General features: G+C 36.1%; 2 protein-coding genes across 3 annotated transcripts; one reads left to right on the plus strand and one right to left on the minus strand.

Moving 5' to 3' along the window:
* The first annotated feature begins 1,586 nt into the window (after window positions 1-1,586).
* Window positions 1,587-13,305, plus strand: LOC129268794 (protein-L-histidine N-pros-methyltransferase-like). Its single transcript, XM_064095402.1, has 5 exons — window positions 1,587-1,910; window positions 7,074-7,264; window positions 7,978-8,187; window positions 9,383-9,570; window positions 10,540-13,305. The coding sequence occupies exons 1-5, from the start codon at window positions 1,803-1,805 to the stop codon at window positions 10,821-10,823; spliced, it is 981 nt and encodes a 326-aa protein (XP_063951472.1). The 5' UTR covers window positions 1,587-1,802; the 3' UTR covers window positions 10,824-13,305.
* Window positions 13,306-15,619: 2,314 nt separating this feature from the next.
* On the minus strand, window positions 15,620-22,119 carry LOC135153178 (large ribosomal subunit protein eL14-like). Of its 2 annotated transcripts, XM_064095403.1 has the most exons (5): window positions 22,086-22,110; window positions 20,068-20,085; window positions 16,951-17,052; window positions 16,230-16,478; window positions 15,620-15,774 (listed from the first exon to the last, which is right to left on the minus strand). In XM_064095403.1, exons 1-5 carry the CDS (start codon window positions 22,095-22,097, stop codon window positions 15,712-15,714), a joined length of 444 nt encoding a protein of 147 aa, XP_063951473.1. In that variant the 5' UTR covers window positions 22,098-22,110; the 3' UTR covers window positions 15,620-15,711. The 2 variants fall into 2 exon arrangements, with proteins under 2 accessions (XP_063951473.1, XP_063951474.1); XM_064095404.1 differs by lacking the exon at window positions 20,068-20,085 and having other exon boundaries at window positions 22,086-22,119.
* Between the last annotated feature and the right edge of the window lie 1,460 nt (window positions 22,120-23,579).

Genomic DNA, 23,579 nt, shown 5'->3' on the forward strand with positions numbered 1-23,579 from the left:
ATACAGTATAATGATGGTGATGATGATGATAACAATGATATTAATTATATGAAAATGATAATCAGGATAATGATAATGGCGGTATGATGATGGTGATGACGATGATGATGCATGATAGGCATATTGCAATATGCACTTATTGGTTATCAAGAGGGACCATGCATAGGCGTCACTCCGACCTTGAGCCGGGAAGGGGGGGGGGGCTTTTTAAGGACTCTTGGTATGAATTCAGTAACATGATACGTGTTTCACCATTTAAAGATGCGCGCGCGAAGCGCGACCTAAAAACAATGCATTATAGCCTAAACACTTACTTCCTTAATCATGAACACGCCATATCTCTTACTAAACAAATAACGCGAGCATTATGAAGTGTGAGCTGATTATTGTTGATGTTCATACCTGAAAACTATAGATTTTGAGCACCTTTATAATAGTAACGGTATCCGTTATTTGTTTATAATTTGAGCGCGAAGCGCGAGCTGAAATTTATAAATGGGCCTACATATACCTGACTAATCTTGAAAGGAATTGAAGCATTGTTTGACATACATGCATAAAGAAAAGTCATGAAGGGGGTAATGAAGGCTATACCAGTAATTAAATTTATGCAAAGGCGCAAAGCGCAACCTTAAGAACGGACATTTTTTACACATTGTTTTTTTTTTAACAATAGGCAGACAACTTAAAAAAAGGAACTTTTTAAGCAGTTTGTTGGATATGTGATTTATCTTTTTATCTTTTTTTTTTTTGATATGCAAAAAAAAAATTGACAATCAAAAAGACAAAAAAGAAGTTTGTCATCACTCTCAAATGACTAAGGTTTGTATCTCTTTTTTTTGGAGGGGGGGGGTAGATTTCTCTTGTGCCAAGACCTCTTGCCGCCCACCCCCCCCCCCCACCCGTTGATCCGAACCTGAGCAATATCTTGTTCTAACGCCATATTTACATTCCAAATTTTAATTGTGCCTGTCAAGGGGGGCACGGGCCGGCTGGTGCCCCCTGGATCGATCCGCCAGTGTACTGAAGGTACAGTGAATACCATTTTCAATTTTCTGAGAAAATCACATTTGATTGAGTTTTTACCATACGATATGTAGGAAAGCTGCTCGCATATGACGTCACAGATCATAGGCCTATAATTCAAATTCTATTTATTTTTTCATCCTTTCATGGATTTTTCTCAAACCGGCAATATTTTGTTACTATTTTTCCCGCTATTTTTCCAATGAATGTTCAACAAACCCACCCATCAACCAGGGGCGGATCCAGGATTTTCCTAAAGGGAGGGGGGGGGGCAATTTTTTCGGAGGAAAATTTTGACAAGCCCCCCCAAAAAGGGTTTTCAACCACAAATTAAGGATATTTCGTACCCGAAAAAAATTTGACAAGCAAAAAAAAAAAAAAGGTCTTCAATTTCAAAAGAGGGGGCACATCTCGGTTTCAATGGCATTTTTACATTACAAATTTTAATTTTTCTTCTCAAAAGGGGGGCACGTGCCCCCTGTGCCCCCCCCCCCCCCCCTGGATCCGCGCCTGCCACCAACCCAATTAACCCAACCCGGGCCCCCGCCCGGGCCCAACCCAAACCAAACCGAACCAATCCAATCCAATCAAACTGCCTTGCATCCTTGCATGCACCGGCCTCGCCGCTTAGCTAGCCTCACATCACCTGGCCGCGGGACCGGGGCGCGGCCGGGGGGCCGGGGCGGGATGCAGCGCAGCTGATCGGTCTAGCTAGCTAGTTGATCATGATAGAGTCAAGCGACTAACTTCCGAGACTGACTGAAGACGAATTTATTATGGCTTCTCATCGAATTCGCAACCCATTACTCCGTGCAATACATGAACATAATACAGATGAGAGGTTCAGGAGATCAAATTTGAGAAAATATTATGACGTGGAAGCGGTAAGATACTAAGAATCTAGAAAGAAAACAATGTGTGTTTGGTGCTGGTATATTTTTTTTTACAAGGCAAGGGTCCCACATATCTATTTTTGTATTTGTGTACCGTATCTAATTTTTTTACATGTCAATATATTATATAGTTTTTGTGAGAGACTGCCACTGCCCTGACTCTGTACTTATTCAAACTTTCAAATCAAAGAGCTTATGTTGAAGTTATGATCACAGTCATGCGAGGTTAGGACAACATCTATCGAGGTAGACAGCTGGCAGCCATGGCATCAGTTTCTAGGAGTTTTTAACGTAATTTTATGACTCGTACACAGACCAACTGCGTAGCGTAGGCAAGGCTCGACATTAGCGGTGGCCCGGTGGCCCGGGGCCACCAGAAATTCACATCGGGCAACCATTATTGATAAAATGTTAAGTTTTGGTGGCCCGAATCGGGCAACCAATAATTTTCAAAAGTAGCGCAATTTTTCTCCCGATTTTGCACGCATTTATCAACTTTCTACAGTTCAAATTGCAACCCAGTTCGTCATGCGCCCTTTTTGTTGATCTACACACAAATACACACACACAGTTTGCATATTAGGCCTACAGTTATAGCATACAGTAGCTATTATCCAGCCAGCCGCACCGGCCGGCTGCTGGCGTGAGCTAGCTTTGCATGAAGCCACTGCATACAGCTGTGCATGCTCTAGATCTAGCTCAGCCTATTCACACTCTGGGAGCTGCGATAAAAAATGTTGCTGCTTAGAAATCTTCCACAGAACTTTGAAAATCTGAGTCAAAGTCACATTTTACACCAATGAAATGACATTCTACAGTCTATATTACGAAAATTTGGTGTACCCTGATTATTTGCAAGCATTAAGAAGAGGAATTATGACCTCTCTTTTGACTACAAAAGACCGATTTCCAAATGAATTAATACACATAAAAACACATAGGCATGTACATCACAGTCCCACATGTGCATTTGTATGTATGTTGATACTTGGTTTCTTTCGAAGCTGTGTCTTTTCTAGCCAAAAATAAACAGACAGTTTCTTTCTTTCTTGTTTATAAATGACTTCTTAAACCACTCTTGAGATACTTTGGGAAGGCATTTCATTGATATGAAATGTGAATTTTTTCAACATTTTGGCAAATATAGGGAAGGACTTTTCTCTCACTTTTTTTCCAGATATAACTATTGCCGTTTTCTTCTTATTTTTTTTCTTTCATTTTTTTACAGCACTTGGTTAAACCATTTATACCCCTTCCTATTGAATATACCTGATTAAAAAATATGTTTCTACTGAAAATAAAATAATACAAACTAAAGGATATAAAAATAGAAATGTGCCATTTCCAGAAGGTAAGTGAAAATTATTTGCTTGGCTTTTAATTATATTCCAGTCAGAATAGACTGTTGCCACAGCTGTTAAAAAATATTCGTAATGGCTTCTTAATTTTCCCCTTTTCCCCATTTTTATATTAATTTTGTTTTATTCATTTTTCTTTCACTTTTTTTTCTCTAAATTTTCTTTTCTTTTTTTTCCCTGTTCTTTGTTTTTCCTTTCTTCATTTTCTTTCTTTTGTTTTATTTCACTTATTTCTTTTATTATTTTTGTTTTCTTTTTGTAATATACTTTTTGAAAATTATTTTCATTTGTTTCCCCCTTTTATGCATTGTTCTAATTTTTACAACGATAGAAACAATTTATATTTTACCACAAGCCAATTAGCAAAAACAGCAAACAAGGTTTACATACAAGATGATAAAGTGAAAGTAACTTAGTGGTAGTGGCTGCAGAATTAATATTTCAGAAGTTTGTTTTATTAATTTTTAATGTGTTTCTTTATATTTTTCGGGCCACCAAACTTTAATATCGGGCCACCAAAAAAAATTATTTGATGGTTTTGGTGGCCCGAACGGGCCACCACCAAAAAAAGTTAATGTGGAGCCTTGGCGTAGGCGTAGCCAGGATTTCATTTTTGAGGCGTGCTAACACAGAGTGCGCGAAGTGCGCTCCCTAGGGGGTGGGTGCAGGGAGAGGGAGTTTCCCGCTCCCAGGCGAAGCTTTCTATGTTTTATGAATTAAAATGAAGAGGAACCGTCTCTTGAATTTATTGTGATTTTGAACCTTGTTTTCAAAAGTGAAGCAAAATTTATATATATAAATTTAGAGAGAGAGTGAAGTAGTTTCATTAAAGGGGAATCCAGCCTTGGCCATAAAATTTTGTGTTTGGAAGGAGAAAAATAAATTAAACAGAATGGTGAAAGTTTGAAAGAAATCGGACAAGCAATAAAAAAGTTATAGCTGCTTTAAAATTGAGATCACTAATACTATGTAGATTTCCAATTGGCAACTGGGTAAGTTAATTATGACAAGGGGCAAGGACAACTTTCCCATAGGCCATGTACTTTATTATCAGGGATTTGTGATTTTCTCTTAAGTACCCATTCCCCTGGGGAAGTAATCTAAACATAACCCAGGTAGTATATTGTTTTATGTCCTCATGAAAGAAAAACATAATTTGAAATAAAACTTTGGGGGAAAATGACACTTTAGCCAAAATATGTATTGGAGTACATGGAAGAGTAGTCCTTGCCATACATCACTATAACATCCCATATGCAGCCAATTTGAAGTTTCCATGGGTATAGTGATTACCAATATTTACAACTTTTAAAAATTCATAACTTTCTTGTTGTTTGTCCAATATTGTTCAAACTTTCACCTATCAACTTATCTGATTTTTCTTTTCCTTATAAAAACAAGTTTTTATTTGGGTTGGATTCCCCTTTAAGGTACTAGGCCTACTTCTTTTGAGAAAAAAAGTTAAAGAGTAAAAAGAAAAAAACCCCAAAAGCTACCTTTCTTCCCTTTCCTCCATTCTCTTTTCCTTTTCTCTTTTTTTTCTTTTTGGGGACTTTTTTTTTGGGGGGGTGAACGCCCCCCTTGGCTACGTGCCTGACACAGACAGCTCGCTATCGTGCAGCCACCATTAGGCGGTTAACAATGCAAAATCCCCCCATCGGGGCTCATCGATTTTTGTCTTTATTTCATAAAAATATATAAAAAGAACTTGTCCAAAATAAAGATTATTATTCCGTTTTGGCTTGAAATGCACCAAAACGGGAAAAAAAATCAACTTAAAGGACAAGTCCACCCCAACAAAAAGTTGATTTGAATAAAAAGAGAAAAATCCAACAAGCATAACACTGAAAATTTCATCCAAATCGGATGTAAGATAAGAAAGTTATGACATTTTAAAGATTTGCTTAATTTCACAAAACAGTTATTTGCACATCCTGGTTGGTATGCAAATGAGGGGACTGATGACATCACTCACTCACTATTTCTTGAAATATATGAAATATTCTAATTTTCTCCTCATTGTCCTGTGAAACAAAGTTTTATTCCTCGCTGAACATGTGGCATTAACATTGTTATAACATTTTATGGTTCAGATAAGTTGGTCCTTGATGTCAAATTGGTAAAAATTGAAATATTGTATATATCAAACAATAAAAAACAAAAGAAATAGTGAGTGATGGACATCATCGACTCACTCATTTGCACGCCACTGAGTTGTGCATATAACTGTTTTGTGAAAAATAAGCGAAAATTTAATATGTCATAACTTTCTTATTTTACATTCGATTTTGATCAAATTTTCAGCATTATGCTTGTTTGATTTTTCTCTATTCAAGTAAACATTTCTCTGGGGTAGACTTGACCTTTAAAAGGAGGGGAAAAAAGGTGACTTACTTCAGCTGTCGCGCAACTCCCACTTCCTGGTTTATCCGAACTTAATACATAAACATATGGCCATTGAGTCCCTGTACAGATCGATTTAAAACTTCGGTCTCTGTATTTGGTGAGTGGAGCCAGCAGAGTTCAGCGGAACAACCAACATAACAGAGTCCGAAGCTTTTGGTCTACTATCGAGGATGCCCTTTTAAAAGTAAACATGGTAGTTAGCGGCATAATTGACCAAATGCGAGTTTCACAACTTGAATTAAAAAGTTCAGATTTGAACATTTTTCCAAGCTGCTTCGCTCGCGGATAAAATAAAGCCTAACGTTAGCCCGGCCTAGAAAAAAAACAAATTCTAGAACCTAATGTGTTAATTGTTTGTTAGTTCTAAATATATATTTTATCAATCAGAAATCGCTCCAAAAAAGCTTTGCTCAACTTTAATTAGATCTATTACAAAACACACAACTATTACTTCATGCAGATGATAATCTCATGGTGAAAATATCAATTTGGGACTAGATCTAGATCTAAATCTAACTTTACAATCCAATGTCATAATCCTAATAATCGATTATGAGAGCACGGATACTAACTGTTGTGCTAGAACGAGGTATCACACACACGAGACATAGATCTGTAATTGATTCATGACATTGGATTCTAAAGGTAAGCCTCCATTTGCACCAAAATGCCAATTTTGACATATTAGTGCCCTTTTTTGGCTTGCCCCCCCCCCCCCCCCCCGAAACGAAAATACGTTCTGCTGTCCTTGTAGTCAATCATGAAATTATATAATTTTTTGTCTCACCTGCGAAGCAGAGTGAGACTATAGGCGCCACTTTTCTGACGGCGGCGGCATCAACACCAAATCTTAACCAAAGGTTAAGTTTTTGAAATGACAGCATAACTTAGAAAGTATATGGACCTAGTTCATGAAACTTGGCCATAAGGTTAATCAAGTATTACTTAATATCCTGCCTTAGTTTCAGGTCACATGACTAAGGTCAAAGGTCATTTAGGGAATTGAACTTGCATTAATTTCCATCTTTAAATCTTGTTTTATTATTTGCATAAACATTCTTACATGTATATTTGATAAATATAGTTTATTTTCAAAGATACTAAAGTCAGATTGTTATTACATCAATGTTCCTTTACTTTTGGCTTTAAGACCACTAACTCGGCCTGAAAAAAACCGTGAAATAGCCACCACCACTAAAATGGTTCAAGCTAGAACACTGCTAGTAAAGAAAAAAAGAGTAGCGATTTGATAATTTCCAGAGGGAGCATTATGGGTTGGAAGTTTGTTCCAGAGTGCAGGACCAATTACATCAAAATTTGAATAATTGTTCATAGCAAAGGAAGGAGTAATAAATTCTCATAATTTCAATTTTATTACTTTCCTTCCTAGTGGTACAGCTGTGATACTAGCAAGCTCCCTGACTGGCTGGCGTCCAAGTTTGTTCAGAGCAATTTGGACCAGAGGACAAAGGCTTTCCTTGATGACTGCTACGAGAAATCTGGTTGGATGCTGACCCAAATGTGGCATAGCCTAGCCAAGTCAGCTCTTTCATTCTTCATGTCAACTACCTCAGTGAATGGGTAAGAGAGATTGATAATAACAATTTTTGCTAGCCTTTGTCAGCTTGTCAGAATTTTTTTAAAACTGAAGTAGGAATCTCCAACAGATACAGATTAAGATCAAGATTGTCATTGCTTTTCTTGTTTAATAATTGATATTGTTGTTCATTAACTTATATTGATTTCAGGCCAAAGTACTCGAGGAGGAGGCGTAACTAACAATGTATTAAAGAATTGAATAGTGAGTCAATTAGTTATTGATAAGTATACTGTATGTATTAGTCCAGTTTCGGCTTACCTTTTGAATCCAATGTCATGAACTGAAGTGTGATGCCTCGTTCAAACACCACAGTGTGTATCCATGCTCTCTTAATCGATTATGACATTGGATTGTAAAGTTACCCCACTGAGTCCTTAGTTTCAATTCAAAAGGTTTATTTTTTTTATGACCAGGGTTGTGACAGGCATGACAAAATATTATGGTTTCTGACAGACACAAACCACAATCTTTTATTCCTTTTGATACAATTTATGTTGTTGAAGAGAGGGTCAATCTTAGGGAGATTCCTGTGTATGAATAAAGAATGTAAATGAGTTTACTGTATCAATTATTTTTAAATACATAAGTTTCATTTTCCCTATGCTGAAGATCATGACTATAGCATGACACACAAAAAAATTATGTCAGAGAAACAAAATTACCATCGTTCATTCCTTAAATTGTCACAATTTAGGTTGTTGAAGAGAGGGTCCATGTTCGTGTTCTCCAGAGACCAAATCCAGCATCTCCTTGGGGTTACAGCTGACTGGAAAGCAGAAAAGGTCATTGACCTTGGGGCAGGTGATGGGGAGGTCACAAAGGAAGTAGATTTCATGTTCAAAGAGGTTTATGCCACAGAGGCATCATGGACCATGCAATGGAGGCTGTCCCAACAAGGCTGCAAGTGAGTCTTCCTGTTGCTTTACTTTTTTTTAGCTTCCAGGGCTCTTTTGAGTATTTCGGAGGCTAAATCGCCCCCAGCCCCTATGTATTGTTTTCTCAGCTCATAGTTAGCATGTGTCTTGAATGACCTCAAATATCCACTGATATTTCAAATCACAGAAAAGTTATGTTTTGGCATCTTGATTAGGTACTTGCCAAGTAACATAGGTGCTTCATGAATAGCTTATAATCCCATTTTGACAAATGAGTAGTTGAATACCTCCATTTTGGATATAGAATGTTTTCGTGCTTCTGTGAGGCATTCCAATTTATCCATGCACCTTTCAGCTACAAACAGCTGTAACAAACTATTCTATTCAAAGATGCTTGATATTTGGAATATTACGTGATTTGAATGTTGCAATGCCAGGCAGTCATTTAAGAGTTTCATGCCTGTGGGTTTTAGATTTTTAATTCAAATGACCTATATCTGTACATGCTCAGGGGCCCGTTGCAGAAAGAATTGCGATCAAACGCAACTAAAAAAATCTTGCACAACTTGATTTTCAGCCAATGAAGCACCCATATTCGGGACTTGCGCTTGATATTTTTACTTGCGTTTAAACGCAACTCTTTCTGCAACAGGCCCCAGATCTTGTGTAACTGGCTAACATAGGGTAAGCCAGTTTGTTCAGTATATGAGCATTGGCTAATGGTGCCAGGTGAAAGTGGTAGATGGAAAATAATGTGAAAGGTTTGACCCTTCGGAAGAACAGCCTGTAGCTGAAGAGGGCCATCCAGCCCACAAGTGTAAAGTAAATAATGAAAGTACTAAGGTAATAAAAATGTCTGAGGTAACAAAAAGTAAGAGGTCAATGAAACATTAAAGTAGAGGTAAAAATGTCAGGTTGAGCAAATTTTACTTACTGGATATGTGTCCAAATTTAAATCTTATGACAAACTCTCTGGTGATTAGTTAGTTGTCCTGAAATGAGGTAGTAAGGTATACTATCCCCTGGGAAGCTTTCCTCCAGGAGATTTTTTTTCATATTGAGATTTGTTCTGAGTTCTGTTAGGGCTCTAGTATTTATGCTATCATTAAAAAATGTTAGATGGTGATACAGAATGGAGAAACACTTTGTACCATAAAGGTAACTTTTATTTCACATTTTACAACTATAAATTCTCTTTTTTTTCAACCCCTCCCCTCCATTCAGAGTTCTTCCCATTGATGGGTGGAGTTTAGAGAAGAGTGGGCATGCATATGATGTGATAAGCTGTTTGAACCTACTTGATAGATGTGATCAGCCTCTGTTACTACTCAAGGAAATGAAAGAATCACTTTCATCATCGGGTGTAGTCATCATGGCAGTGGTATTGCCATTCAAGCAGTTTGTAGAGCATGGTAAGTATGTTTGTTGGTGCAATATTTATTTTGATACTTTCTTTCCTTCCGAGATTTACATGTATGATTGTGTAATTATCATAAAATCTCATATTCTACTTTATGATAGGGAAGTCCTGTAACTAGTATAACAAGTGCTAAGTACTGTTATTACCACTTTAAATTATATTAGTCTTGCTGCTACTGCTTCCCTCTCCACTACAATGACTTCAACCAGTACCACTTCTATTTCTATCGTTTCTTATTTTACAACTGCTGTGAGATATTCACTATACATTGGGCTATTAATCTAGTGCTAGTTAGGCAGCTGTTTTTTCTACCAGTGCTACCTTCTACCTTCTACAGTATTTACAGATACTACCTTCTCTTACTGCAACTGCTACGTAAAACTAAATATTCTCTGCACTTATAGTTTTTTTAACAGTAAGATTGTTATCAAATGTGCATAAATCCAACTTAAATTTATGAGTTACAAAATAATTCAGAAACCCATTTGCCTTGCAATTTCCCACTTATTTGTTAATAAATGCAATTGGAAATGCCCTCATGCACATGAGCAATTTCATGGATTTTTTACATCTGACTCCATATGTATGTGATCCTCCTGGAAAGATTTTTTTTAAAAGCAAGTGCACACATAGTTACCAAGAATGTATATAGCATTTCCATTATGTGAGTATAGGATGAAAGAGCACTTTGGATTTTATTCCTTGCTCATGGGCACAGGTGCCATGACCGGGATCAAGCCCTGGTATTTTGCGGCACCTCCACCAGGCACGTCCACCTGGAAAGATTTGTCTCTGTACTCTTGTTCATATGAAAAGTGATAATGCTCTAATATTATCATGGCTTGAGTAGTTCATGAAGTGAGAATGGATATAAATGGGGGTTGGACGTGCAGAAAGGTATTTTATCTTATGTGATTGCCCACATTTTATTGTCTGTCTGTGGCATTGTTTTACTCCATAGGTTCAAACCAGAACAAGCCTTCTGAAGTGATCGAGGTCCAAGGAGAGACTTGGGAGGAACAGGTCCAGCATCTAGTCCAGGAGGTGATCCAGCCTGCAGGATTCCAAGTCCGAAGCTTCTCCAGGGTACCTTACCTCTGTGAGGGGGATGCCACCGAACCCTTCTACCACCTGAATGATGCACTCTTTGTTCTAGAGAGGGGTCAAGATGCTCTAGACGGTCAAAGAGAGCTGGAAAGAGAAGCTGTTCCAAGCAGTAGCTTAAGTATAGAATCAGAAAGATGATGAATATCACACGAGTCTGAAGAAAACAGTACTTTTTAAATAACAGTATTTTTGTTTGTGTGCTCAATGGGATCAATTGGAATGGATGCAAGAATCAGTACCTGTGCAGAGATTGGACAACTTGATCTACAAGCGACAAGTCTACTAAACCCATTTGGTCTACTATTAAACTGGTCTAATTGCTGTTTTATTTGCACGACACTTGGTCTTATACCCACTCAGTCTAATTCTCATTAGTTTAATTTCCACTTCACCTTTTTATTGATTTTTTGTTGTTGCTTTGTCAAATTGAAATTTGGTTCATGAACAGTTCATCTAGCCATATATACACAAAGTGGATCTTAGATGAAATGTGTCTAGCCTCACATGAAATTATACCAAATGGTTAATGGGCTAAATGCCAAGTAGACCAAATGGTTGAGATGAGGCAAACTGGTTGTAGACAAAGAAGGATTAGACCTGGGACAGTGGGTCCCGTAACACAAAACTTAGCAATGATCGTAGATCATTTTTCTACGATGGATTCCATTGACTACAATGTACAATCAATCGTGAAAATCAAGCGTGCGATCAATCGCTAACCTTTGTGTTACGGGACCCAGGTTGGATGAGACCTAATGGAAAGTACAATAAGCAGTTGCAGACCAAGTAGCAATATACCCTCCAAAGTGCCTAAATCCTTGTCATTGTAATATACTGTATGTATAAACAAACTTGATTTATTTCACAACTGAAATATCAAAATTCATAATAGTGAGTAGCCTATGAAATGACTTCATCACAGCTGCGTAGAACACACAGCCCAACAGGTAATCTGCCAGTCTGTGAACCAACTATTGTTGTGCATCAGGGCTGGTTTACAGTTCAATACTTCAGCCAGAATTTGAAGTGTTTTATTTAGGATCTTACCTAAAGTCTATCTTTAGTTTTGGTAACCCCCCCCCCCCTCCTCAAAGTGCATGCCACTATTTCATTTCATGATTTGATATTAAAGGGGAAGTTCACCCTGACAAAAAGTTTATTGTAAAAATAGCAGAAAAATTAATAAAAAATATTGTTAAATGTTTTAGAAAAATCCATCGAAGAATTAAATAGTTATTGGAATTTTAATTATTTGATATGAGCGGCATTCCTACATAGCGAATGGTAAAAAATAGATGAAGCGTCACTTTCTCAGAAAATTGAAAATGGTTTTTACTGCACCTTTTGTATATCAACCTGACCATGAAAAGGAAACAAAAATAAGTCATCAGGAACCATTCAAAACATGAAATTCATGCATTTTATATTACATAACATATGGGGCAGCTGCTCATTTATGACGTCACAAATCCAAAACTTAAAATTCTGATAACTTTCTTTATATTTCCTCAAACCTTCACCAATATTTTTGTTTATTTCTTCTGCTATTTTTACAACAAACTTTTTTTAAGGGTGAACTTCCCCTTTAATGCATGTGCCAATAACGGTTGTGTGTAGGATATAAAGTAAAAATATGTTTCATACCAATTTTAGATCGAAATTCAAACAGGCTTTGCCACCTGAATACCCCTGCCCCCTCCTGTGGAGGAGCCGTGGTGTAGTGGTTCTGACACTCGCCTTGTCTGGCGTCCTTTGGCAAGGCGTTAATCCACACTTTGCCACTCTCGACCCAGGTGCTAAATGGGTACCCGGTAGGATGTGAAAGTCATTGCAGCTTGTCCAGTACTGTGTGTGCCCCACTGGCAACTGACTGGAATACTCCCCAGGGAGTGGAGGATGTGCATCCATTGTGTGCGGGAATGACTGATTGAATCAATGACCGGGGTAGTAATGTAACTGTAAAGCGCTTAGACACGTCGTTCCAATGCTATATGAAATCGGATTATTATTATTATTACTCCTGCATCCTTGCATGCCATAACAATTTTTTTTTCCTGATGTGTACTCTGTTACTTATACTTCATCTGTATGTTATAAAAGGAAGAGAAGCTTATGGAAAATTGAAATAAGCACAGGCGTAAATTCAAGCAGTGAACCTATGTTCAAGGGGGGGGGGGATGATCTATTGTGTCATCCCACCCCCCCCCCACTTGAATAGTATGACATGGATTTATGCCAATGGAAACAAGGGACATCAGAGCAGCCAAAACATGAAGTTTTGCTGTAGCTGTTGAAACGAGCTTGTGGGTTCTTGAAGTGACGGGATGGGATTAGTTGCAATTATCCTCGCAGGATTTCTCTGCCTCACGTTTTTACAATATTAAAAGACATTTATATTATTCTAAACATGTATGTGTTGACAATTTTTAGAGTTGATTTCTTTGAATAGAATGTCCCAGTTGTAAATGAATTTACAACTGCTGTCAGTAATTCAGCCCTCTTGATAAGTTTCATTTTGTGTTTAACATACACAAGTGTTTGACTTATCCATGTCATATGTCGAGTTTTCATTTCAAACTTATATTTTCTATAAATAAAATGTGCAATAAATTTGCTTCCATATATTTTGTGCAATTATTTTTTATTTTCAGTATCATTGGTATGGCTTTTTGGGGTGTAATTCCGAGTGATAGAGAGCAAGAGAGAAAGCGAGCAAGAGAGACAGTGGTCGAATTTGGGGGAGGTGGGTAACAAGGTGGGGAAGGTGAGATAGAAGGAAATGGTAAGAAGGTAGTAAGTACTACTGCTAATAAAAAGTATATGATTCAGTCAGCCACTCCTAAAAACATTCCAGGTTCATCATCTGAATATATCACATATTGTATTTCATAAAGTTCCATAATGCCATCTTCATGTGACGGTGATGTATGCAGTTTTGGACTTGGTGTGCTTCTTCTGTCCTCCCAATCTTTGTCTTTCCATCAATCCCATTCCTATCTCTCGGTCCTATGAATGCATCCTCGTCACCTTTCTCTCACTCCCTCAGCTCATCCTTTATTACCTTTCTATTATCTCTCTTTCACTCCATTCATAGTCCTACACTTCCTCATTATCCATCTCTCTATTCCCTATTATTACCCGTTTCAGACATCCGAGCTGGTCATTTACAAAGCCGTATTGCCCGAGATTTTCTGAATAGCGGGAAGGGATAAGTATGTTACGACATGTATTTTTCTCAGTCTCTATGCGCGTATTGACTTTGCATGCAGAGATGATGCAAAATAAACTGTATATTCCGTGGTCTCACATACGGGCATTTGAGTATGCGTAGAAAGCAATATGCTTCATAATGATCCATGCAGCAACAGTATACGTCACAATAAAGATAACACTGGATCCAGTTGTTGGATACGTGTCTCTCGGGACGCGATAACAAGTGCGTCATAATGGTCAAGTGCAGATCCCAGCCCAGATATGCATACGACACAATAGAATCCTATTCTCAAAGAAATATCTCAATTTTCATGATTTTTTCTCTAGATGTCTGATGTGGATAATAAAAATATTGACTGGCTCTCCTTTCAGGGACCATTAAATATATTGCCCTTAAAGGTCAAGTCCACCCCAGAAAAATGTTGATTTGAATAAAGAAAAATCAAACTAGCATAACACTGAAAAATAACACTGAAAATTTCATCAAAATCGGATGTAAAATAAGAAAGTTATGACATTTTCAAGTTTTGCTTATTTTTCACAAAACAGTGATATGCACAACTCAGTGACATGCAAATGAGACAGTTGATGATGTCCATCACCATTTCTTTTGTTTTCAATTGTTTGAATTATGAAATATTTCATTTTTTACAGATTTGACAATAATGACTAACTTGACTTAACCTTATAGTATTAAACAATTCTAATTCCAAATGTTTAGGGAGGAATTAATCCTTGTATCACTTGACAATGAGGAGAAAATTAGAATATTTCATATTTCAGATAATAAAATACAAGAGTGGATGACGTCATCAGTCTCCTTATTTGCATACTGTGCCAGGATGTGTACATAACTGTTTTGCAAAATTAAGCGAAACTTTTAAGTCATAATTTTCTTATTTTTCATCCGACTTTGAAATTTTCAGTTATGCTTGCTAGATTTTTATCTTTTAATTCAAATCAACTTTTTGTTGGGGTGGACTTGTCCTTTAAAAGAACCAATATGATTCTGTTGCAGGCAATACATTTGACTTTCCCCTCAAGGCCAGTCAATAATATAATTTTCTTCCAGTCCGTCCATTCCTGAGCTTTCTCTCGCTCCAATGCTCCTGTTTTCTCTCACTTCTTCCTTTTCTTTTACTCCTTCCATTCCTCCTCATCTTTCCCTCTGTTCCTCCTCGTCTCTCACTTATCTTTCCTCTCTATTCTTCCTAATCCCCTTTCTCTCACTCACTCTGTTCATCTTTATCATCACACTCACTACTCAATATCTTTTTCCTTTATTCCTCCCATCCTTCTCTTACTCCTCCATCCTCCTTATCATCTTTCTCTCACTCCCTCTTTATCACCTCTCAATCCAATTATTCCTATCTTTCTCTCACTCCCCATTTTTCCTTTCTTATACCTTTCGTTTTCTCCTCGTTAATTTCTCACTTTCATCAATTCTTTATCTCACTCTCTCTCTGTTACTCCTCGTTATCTATCTCTCACTTATCCTTCCCCTCTATCTTTTTCCATTCTTCCTTCCACTCTCTCTCTCTCTCTGTTATTCCTTGTTACCTATCTCTCTCACTAGTCCTTATCTTCCCCCTATTCCTCCCATCTCCCTCTCACTCTCTCTGTTCCTCCTGGTTATCTTCTCTCACTTTCTCAGCCCAATATATCATCTCTACCTCACTTCTCTTTCTCTTGTGAGAATAGAAAACACCTGAAACATAGCATTGCATTCAGAAGATATTTTATTTCCTGACTGCACTATTCACAAAGGTTTTGTCACAAGATGTTGAATGCAACATGTAAACCACAAGATATTTTACTTGGCGGATGCTTCTGCTTTCTTCAGCTTGGCCATCTCTCTTGTCAGGATAGAATTCCTCTGTAATAAGACCATGAAAAGAGAGAAGGGGGGGGGGTAAAAGAGAGGGGTGGGATAAAAAAGAAAGACTGTAAGAATTGTTCAATGTTACCTAACAGACTCCTCAGAGTGGACTAGACAGCTTTATATTAACATTTGCATTATACAATATTGCATCAAGATTGGGCTGCTTCAGGATTTCAGAGTAACCGACATACGAGGCTGACTTTAAGGTGCAAGATTTTTAACAGAAGGAAGACTGCCATTTTATACATAAAATCAACATGGATTCACATAGCTCTGATAAAATCTAATTTTCATGCCTAAAAGGAAAAGGTCTATTGTATTCATCCAAAACAAGTCATACTGACCGCCAGCATTGGATCATGAAAGAGGTCCTCTGTCAAGGTTTGAACAAAATACCCATGTTTTATTTGATATTTTTTCTTCTTTGACATTCAATTAAATTTTCTCACCTTTTGCTTGGCGCGCATGAGCTTGTAGCGGTCAAAGTCGGTCATCTGTTTTCTCCTCTGCTTGGCGGCCAGCTTCTTAGCCCAGATGGTTTCTTCCCACTTGGTGGTGATGTTTTCCTTCTCCCATGCCTTCCTCACTGTGCTGTTACGTGCGGAGTGTGGGATGCCGATGACAAAGTCTGTCAAGTGAAGCTGCTTGAAGCGCATTCCCTGGCGCTTCACACCGGAGAGTGGTCCATCAATGAGGGCCTGTGATGGAAAAAGATGAGAAACGGAATGGTACAGTGAAGATGGTAGTTATACCAAGTGAGTTAAAAAAAAAAGAAATTTAAACCTCTAAATCCCCAATTTAATGACCCCCCCAAAAAAACCCCACAAAACTCATATATATCCTTAAGAAATTTCTTCTCCAGAATAATTTGATACTATTTTTATGTGGTATATATTTTAATACGCTTCGATCTGAATATACATGTAAATCCACATTCATGTAAAATGAGTCAATTAATTCATAGATATGGCAACTAAAAATGTAGCCATTTTCAAATTTACTTCTCAGTAAAATCAAGAGAACAAAGGGCAAAATGTCTCTGAAATCTTTTCAAATTTTCTGCATAATGGGCAAAAAATATCAGTCTTATAAAATAACTTTGTACATAATTCACATGATAAAAATTATGAAATACACAAATTTAAAACAAAGAACCCCCTCAGCACTTACCCTCCTTTGGTCAATGACATCAACGATGACACATAGCTTGCCCTTGTTCTGTCCGCTGGCGATGTAGGCCACACGGCCAATCTCCACAAACCTTCTGAACACCTATCAAATGCAATAAGATAATGTGATATCAGTTCCCTAGCATTATACTCATACTGCCTGGTTTGCTGTAAATTTAACTTCATATAATTTTTTTCCCATTGAAGTGCAGTAAAAGGACCTGAAATTACATCTGACTGAAAGTGAATTTTGATCATATACAATTTCAACAAATGCAACATAGCATTTAACATAGGAAGTTATATAATTCCAACCAATAAGTAGGAAAGGAGAGAGAAAGATGGAAAGGATATTGTGAGAGAACGAGAGAGGAAAGAGGGATATACAGAAAGGGAGAGTGAGAGAGAGAGAGAGAGAGAGAGGGGGGGGGGTCCCTCAGATGACAGAGGGTTCATCTTTTGCAACAATTTCAAACAACGATTCTATTAAACTTGATTCTTCCATTTTCATGGAATATTTGGAATGGAAGCAATCATCAGATTTTGTGAATCCCAACCTTTCTTTCAAATATGAACAGTTTATTCTGATATCAGGAGAAGTCTTTTTAATAGCAACAGAAATTATAATAAAAATTTGGGCCATCACTGTTATAGCAGGAAATATCATACCTAGTCCATTAAAAAATAAATGGGAAAAAAAAATAGTCTGAATTATATCACGGACACTTTGGAAATTTTAACAGATCGCTTTCACATTTGTTGAGAAATATCAAGTGCTCAATTCAACAAGAGTGCGGATACAAAATAGAAAACCCATCTACATTAGTGGACGTTCCACTTAAGATTTTTTCTATGCATTTAAGTTTTAAGGCTAGTGCTATTTCAAACAATAAAATGTTCAAGTTTGTTCCTTAATGATATCAACAAGACAAATGGAACTTTATTTCAAGTACAAGCTGTAATGTATTTTGTTGAATGACACTACAAGCAAGGAATAATACTAAATGAATGCAAACAACACTTTTGTTATGAATGTAAAAGATGTTTTTCGATGATGCAATATCAATGTTTGGATTAATTACTGTTTAACAATTTTTGCGATCAATAGATAACCGTACAATTTCTCACTTTTGAAATCTACAAATATTAAACATAGATAAGCATAGATTTTGAAGGCGATAAACACTATGATGGGGGAAAAAGTGCTGAAAATTGAACCATGAAATACCAACAGAAAATGAATGCCATTTTGAAGCTTCAATGGTTTTCTAATATGATTTTTGTTTTCTTCAATGATGAAAATGAATGTTATGAGAGGACATTCAAAATTTGAATTACCAATAGATGGAACATAATCTTTGAACGAACATGATTTTGAAATACGAAAAGATAAAATTTATAATATGGGGACCACTTCTGCTTTCTGGGACAAAGTTGCTCTTTCTTACTGTACCTGTATCTGCCCTATCATAGTTTATACCATAATCTACAACCAATAAATATGAAATGACAACATAGCATAAAATGAAAATGCATGACAGTAGGGCTATATCAAATGCTAGAGTGAAAAAAGTGGTCAAAAATCCCCATGTCACTCTTTAGAATCATGGCTCAGTGGTATTGATAACAAGCCCTAAATTATGCAAGGTACAGAAGAACAAACTGAAATTAATTCAGAGACTCATTCTTATCCAGTTTATATTATGGCTATGTTTTTGCATGTGCCATCAAGTTTTGTCATGAAAAATAAGGTGCAAGTCATTCTTTATTTCTGCAGGGACATCACACCATTAAAGAAAAAGAAAAAACAATGAAAAATGATTTTGCTGAGAATAATGTCAAACTGATATTAAATGTAGGAGCTATATTTTGCAATTTATAGGTCTAAGTATTTGCAGGTCCTTGTCCAACACAGTATACGGTAAGTACAGAAGAAGAGGTACATGTAGATGTTTCGAGTATGAAGTCCTGAGTTCAACTGCCTGATCTTGACAGTGCCTAATAGCCCTAATTTATTATTCAACAGAAATCGTGGTTGTCTTTGCAAAATGAACTTGATTTTTATTCACAAGACCTAAATATTGAAACTAACTTTAGTTATAACAATGACTTAGTAATGTATATTCGCGTAAAGGGTTTTACAATATAAAATTCATTATTTATACCTTGGTCACATTTGCTCTACGGCGGCCGTACCGCGAGTAGAAAACAGCCGTTTTAATCTTTTTGTACCAACTACATATAGGTGGTTTGAATTAAAATTAATAAACCGGCTGTTTTCGACTCGCCGTAGATCAAATGTGACCAATGTATTGGTCAACCAGGGAGGAGGGATAGGGTAACTAACATGACTGAAGAGTCAGGCATAGAAGGAATTCTTACAACAAAAGGAATGATCAAGTAGGGGATGTAAGGTATGGAGGATAGATAAGGGTAACAAAAGGCAAGCAGGCTGATGAAGACTGGTGGCAAAGAGAATAGAAGTGAAAAAAGTCTTATTCTTGAGAGAGCTATGTGCGGTAAATGTAAAAGGGGTTAAAGGAGTGAACCCTGGCTGAGAAAGAGAACTCAAGGATCATTAAAGATAAATACCAGTCATGGTAACGATCTCAAAATGAGTTCGAATAGAATCCAATAAAATGGCCACCCAAGTCTTTGTATGTATAAAAAAATCATGCCAAATAACTCTTGGGAAAAATGTGTAATTGCTGAGAAATGAGCAAAATGAGCATGTCGGGTATTTTATACACTGTCCCACATATGCCTCTTTGTGTCAGTGATCATTAGAATTATCGATTTTCAGCTAAAATTTCATAATTTCACAAAGATAAGTTTATTACAGTGTACCAGATCTAGATCTATGATAATATTGTGGCAATTAACCTTGATTTTAAAGACTTTTTCATGAAATCATTGTTTGCTGCAACTTTCTTTCAGCTTTCACACTGACCATTCATTGAATAAGAAAACCGTAATAAGCTTATTATAATGTACAAAATAGTTCCCTACATGAACCTTACTCTCACAGTGAATCATTACAAGAATGGGCAGACATTTGACATATGATTAGCATGATTTTTATACAATTATATTTCATATTTATTTTCTAGATACTTACCTGTCTTTTATTTACACCCTAAAATACAAGATATGATTTAATCAAAAGAAATATCATGTCACTGAAAAACATATCAACACAGAATTGAAGCATATTCATGAAAATATTAACAAAATTAGTAATCTGGAGCAGGGTTGGGCTCAATTACTTTCTTCAATTGCAGTTACAATACAAATACAATTACGTAGTTGAAGAAATTTTAAATTCCAATTACTTTTCAATTAAATTACATTTTTTTCAATTACAATTACCTATTACTTTGGTCAATTACAATTTCAATTACTTTCTATTTAATAAGTCACAAATAAATTTTGTATGTAATAGCACCAAAGTTACAGAGAAACTGACAAGATGAAGGTTTAGGTTAAAGAGCATGGATTCTGATCGATACTCTCTTTGATGCTGAAGCATTTGACCTGAAAAAGGTCATGAAATTAAATCCTAAATTAAGTTTATTGTAAATTAATTGAATGTAATCAAAAGTAATTGACAGTAATTAAAGTCAATTACAATTACTTTTCCTTTCAAAATTTTCAAATACAATTCCAATTACTCAAAAATGTAATTAAGTAAATGATCAATTACCTTGTAATTGAGCCCAACCCTGATCTGGATTAACCTTATGAAAAAAAATATGCTCCTGAAATCACACATTTTTTTAAATCTTAAAGTTATAAATAACTTATAAAAAGATTTTTTAAAAATAGGGCAAAATTTACCAAAGTTCATACAATACTAATAGCAGCACTCATTTGTCATATTTTTTTCCTGAATAAAATTAAAAATAAAATAACTTGACCCTTGGTCAAGACAGGCCAACTTACTTGCATTTTGAGTAAACTGAACAATATCAATGTCAAATCAAGTATTTTTGCATATTCATTAATCACATGTCCATTCACTGCACTATGACTAGTGTCAGCATCTTGTTTTATTTTGACATCTCTCTTCTCACAATGAGAATTGATTGAATCACAATTGATTTTGCAATCTAGGGTATATACATGAAGCATGGTGCCCTAGTTATGCCTGTGTAGTGCCCCTAGCCTTATCTGCATGATTATATCTCCTCGACAAAGGACCATCATGTACATCATGATCTGCCATACAAAAGATATTCTTATACCAAAGGCCAAGACAGTGAACATCACATTCCTAGCAGTACTCCAGTAGCACATTCATGAATTATGAACTGATGAATAGCCTCAAATTTCAGTTTCCCTAAACCAGAGAATTTTGACTGTTTACTAAAGTAAAGGCTAAGCTAATAGCCTAAAGGCTAATGCCCGCAGTGGAATGCAGACATTGTTTTACTATCATTTATTAAAAATTTAATTTATTAAATTAAAGCCAAGCAAAAATATATGTTTCTTGTCCAGGACCAGAGTTTTGAAAAAAAAATCAAGATAAGATGGGGCCAACCGGCCATCCAGAAAAGACGAGATTCCATTAAGATTTTTGTCAATCCCACACATACGTTTTCCCAATGACACAAAAAGTACCGTACCATCCATGATCCATCAAAATAATGACATGGATGGAGATGCCGTATGTCATTGTCACACAGACTTAATCATATTTACAAATTGATTACAAAGCCCTAACCCGCCTAAGTTGATAGAATATAAAACTGATGCATGGTTTCGCATCGCCGTGATGATCGCAGTTTGTCCTGAATTAATGACATAATGCAGGTCAATACTCTTCTTACATATTTACAGTTAGTGAGTTACAATAATAGTACTAGTACATACCGGTACGGTAAGGCGCATCGGGCATCGCACTCAATACGCTACACCCACCACGGGCACGGCGGCCACGCACCCGACATTTTGACGAGCATACAAATAATTACACACACTTCTACCCCTTTCCTACACACTTTATGAGGAAATATACTCGGATTTATAGAATATTAGGTGGGAAAGTAATTCAAGTACAATATGTCACATGAAAAATATCAAAGGGAAACAAGAATATAGTAACTTTAAGGCATATTTCGGGACTATCTGTCGTACCCTGTCAGTCATGCTGGAAACTGTGAAAAAAGACCGACGTGAACTACAGAGGGCGTAAAGTAAAATTTAATAAAGGTCACTCCACTGCTTTCATGAGATCGAGAGAAGCATTCCCAACTTTGAGAAAAAAACTTATTGCAAAAAGAAGTATTCATTAAAAAAGGATTAGGAATACGAATATGCAACCAATGGACCCTCTTATTCTTTTCTGTTTGGGATTTCTCAGGAATTAAAATATATGGATTGTCATTTTTTAAAGCTTTTTTCCCTCCTTCGGCCAATTTATTAATAAATGCCAATTATTTATAAATGCAGAAATATACCTGCTTAAAAAAAATCATATGTTTACTTAGTTACGAATATACACTGACTAGAATCCATGTAGAATTGATTTCATTTTATTTTATTTCATTTCCACATTTCAATAACAAAATATATACATTTCTTCAGCATTTTATAACGATAAACATAATGCTTAATTTGTTTTAAGTCATAATATCAGATATAATACATGGAAAATTTTCTCTTAAAAAATGAAACAACAAAAAAATACCTATAATATTGTTGATTAAAATGTGGGAGACAGGCAGCCTTCTTAAACTTGGACCCTGAAATTGATGGAAGCCTCGAATCAAAAGGGGAGCAAAATACAACTAAATCGAACAATTAAGTGGCGGATAATATGCCAATTAAAATTTTTGAGGGGGCGATCTGGCGTATGGGACAAAATTTATAAAAATTTGTGAGAAAGCGAAACGAGCGAGCAGAAATTTCGATATTTTTATTGCAAAAAACCAAGCGGAGGGATGAGAACAGAGAGAGAGAGATAAATAATATCATATTTCACCCTAATTCTCTCTTACATTTTTTCTTTTCTCGGGTCATATACGCCATCTGTACGCCACAGAAAAGAGGCTTAAAGGGATGGTCCGGCTGAAAGTACTTATAGCTTAATAAATAGAGTAGAATTCACTGAGCAAAATGCCGAAAATTTCGTCAAAATTGGATAACAAATAACAAAATTATTGAATTTTAAAGATTACCAATATTTTGTGAAAACAGTTGTCATGAATATTCATTAGGTGGGCTGATGATGTCACATCCCCACTTGTTCTTTTGTATTTTATTACATGAAATTATAGGTTTATTCTAATTTTTTCCTCCAAGAACTAGAAAAATTGGATTGACAATTAACTGCTTTAGTGCATTCGATATTTATTGCTGCAACTTATTTCATTATAAGGGAGACATATTATTCACACTAGTATCAAATAATGAAAAAATTATGATTTTATGTAATAACATAAGAAAACGTAAAGTGGGGATGTGACATCATCAGCCCACCTAATGAATATTCATGACGACTGTTATAAAATATTGCTAAACTTTAAACTTCAATAACTTTATTATTTGTTATCCGACTTTGATGAAATTTTCGGCATTTTGCTCAATGAATTCTACTCTATTTATTAAGATATAAATATTTCAGCCCGG

This window comes from Lytechinus pictus, chromosome 2 (assembly GCF_037042905.1).
Source record: "Lytechinus pictus isolate F3 Inbred chromosome 2, Lp3.0, whole genome shotgun sequence".
NCBI lineage: Eukaryota > Metazoa > Echinodermata > Echinoidea > Temnopleuroida > Toxopneustidae > Lytechinus > Lytechinus pictus.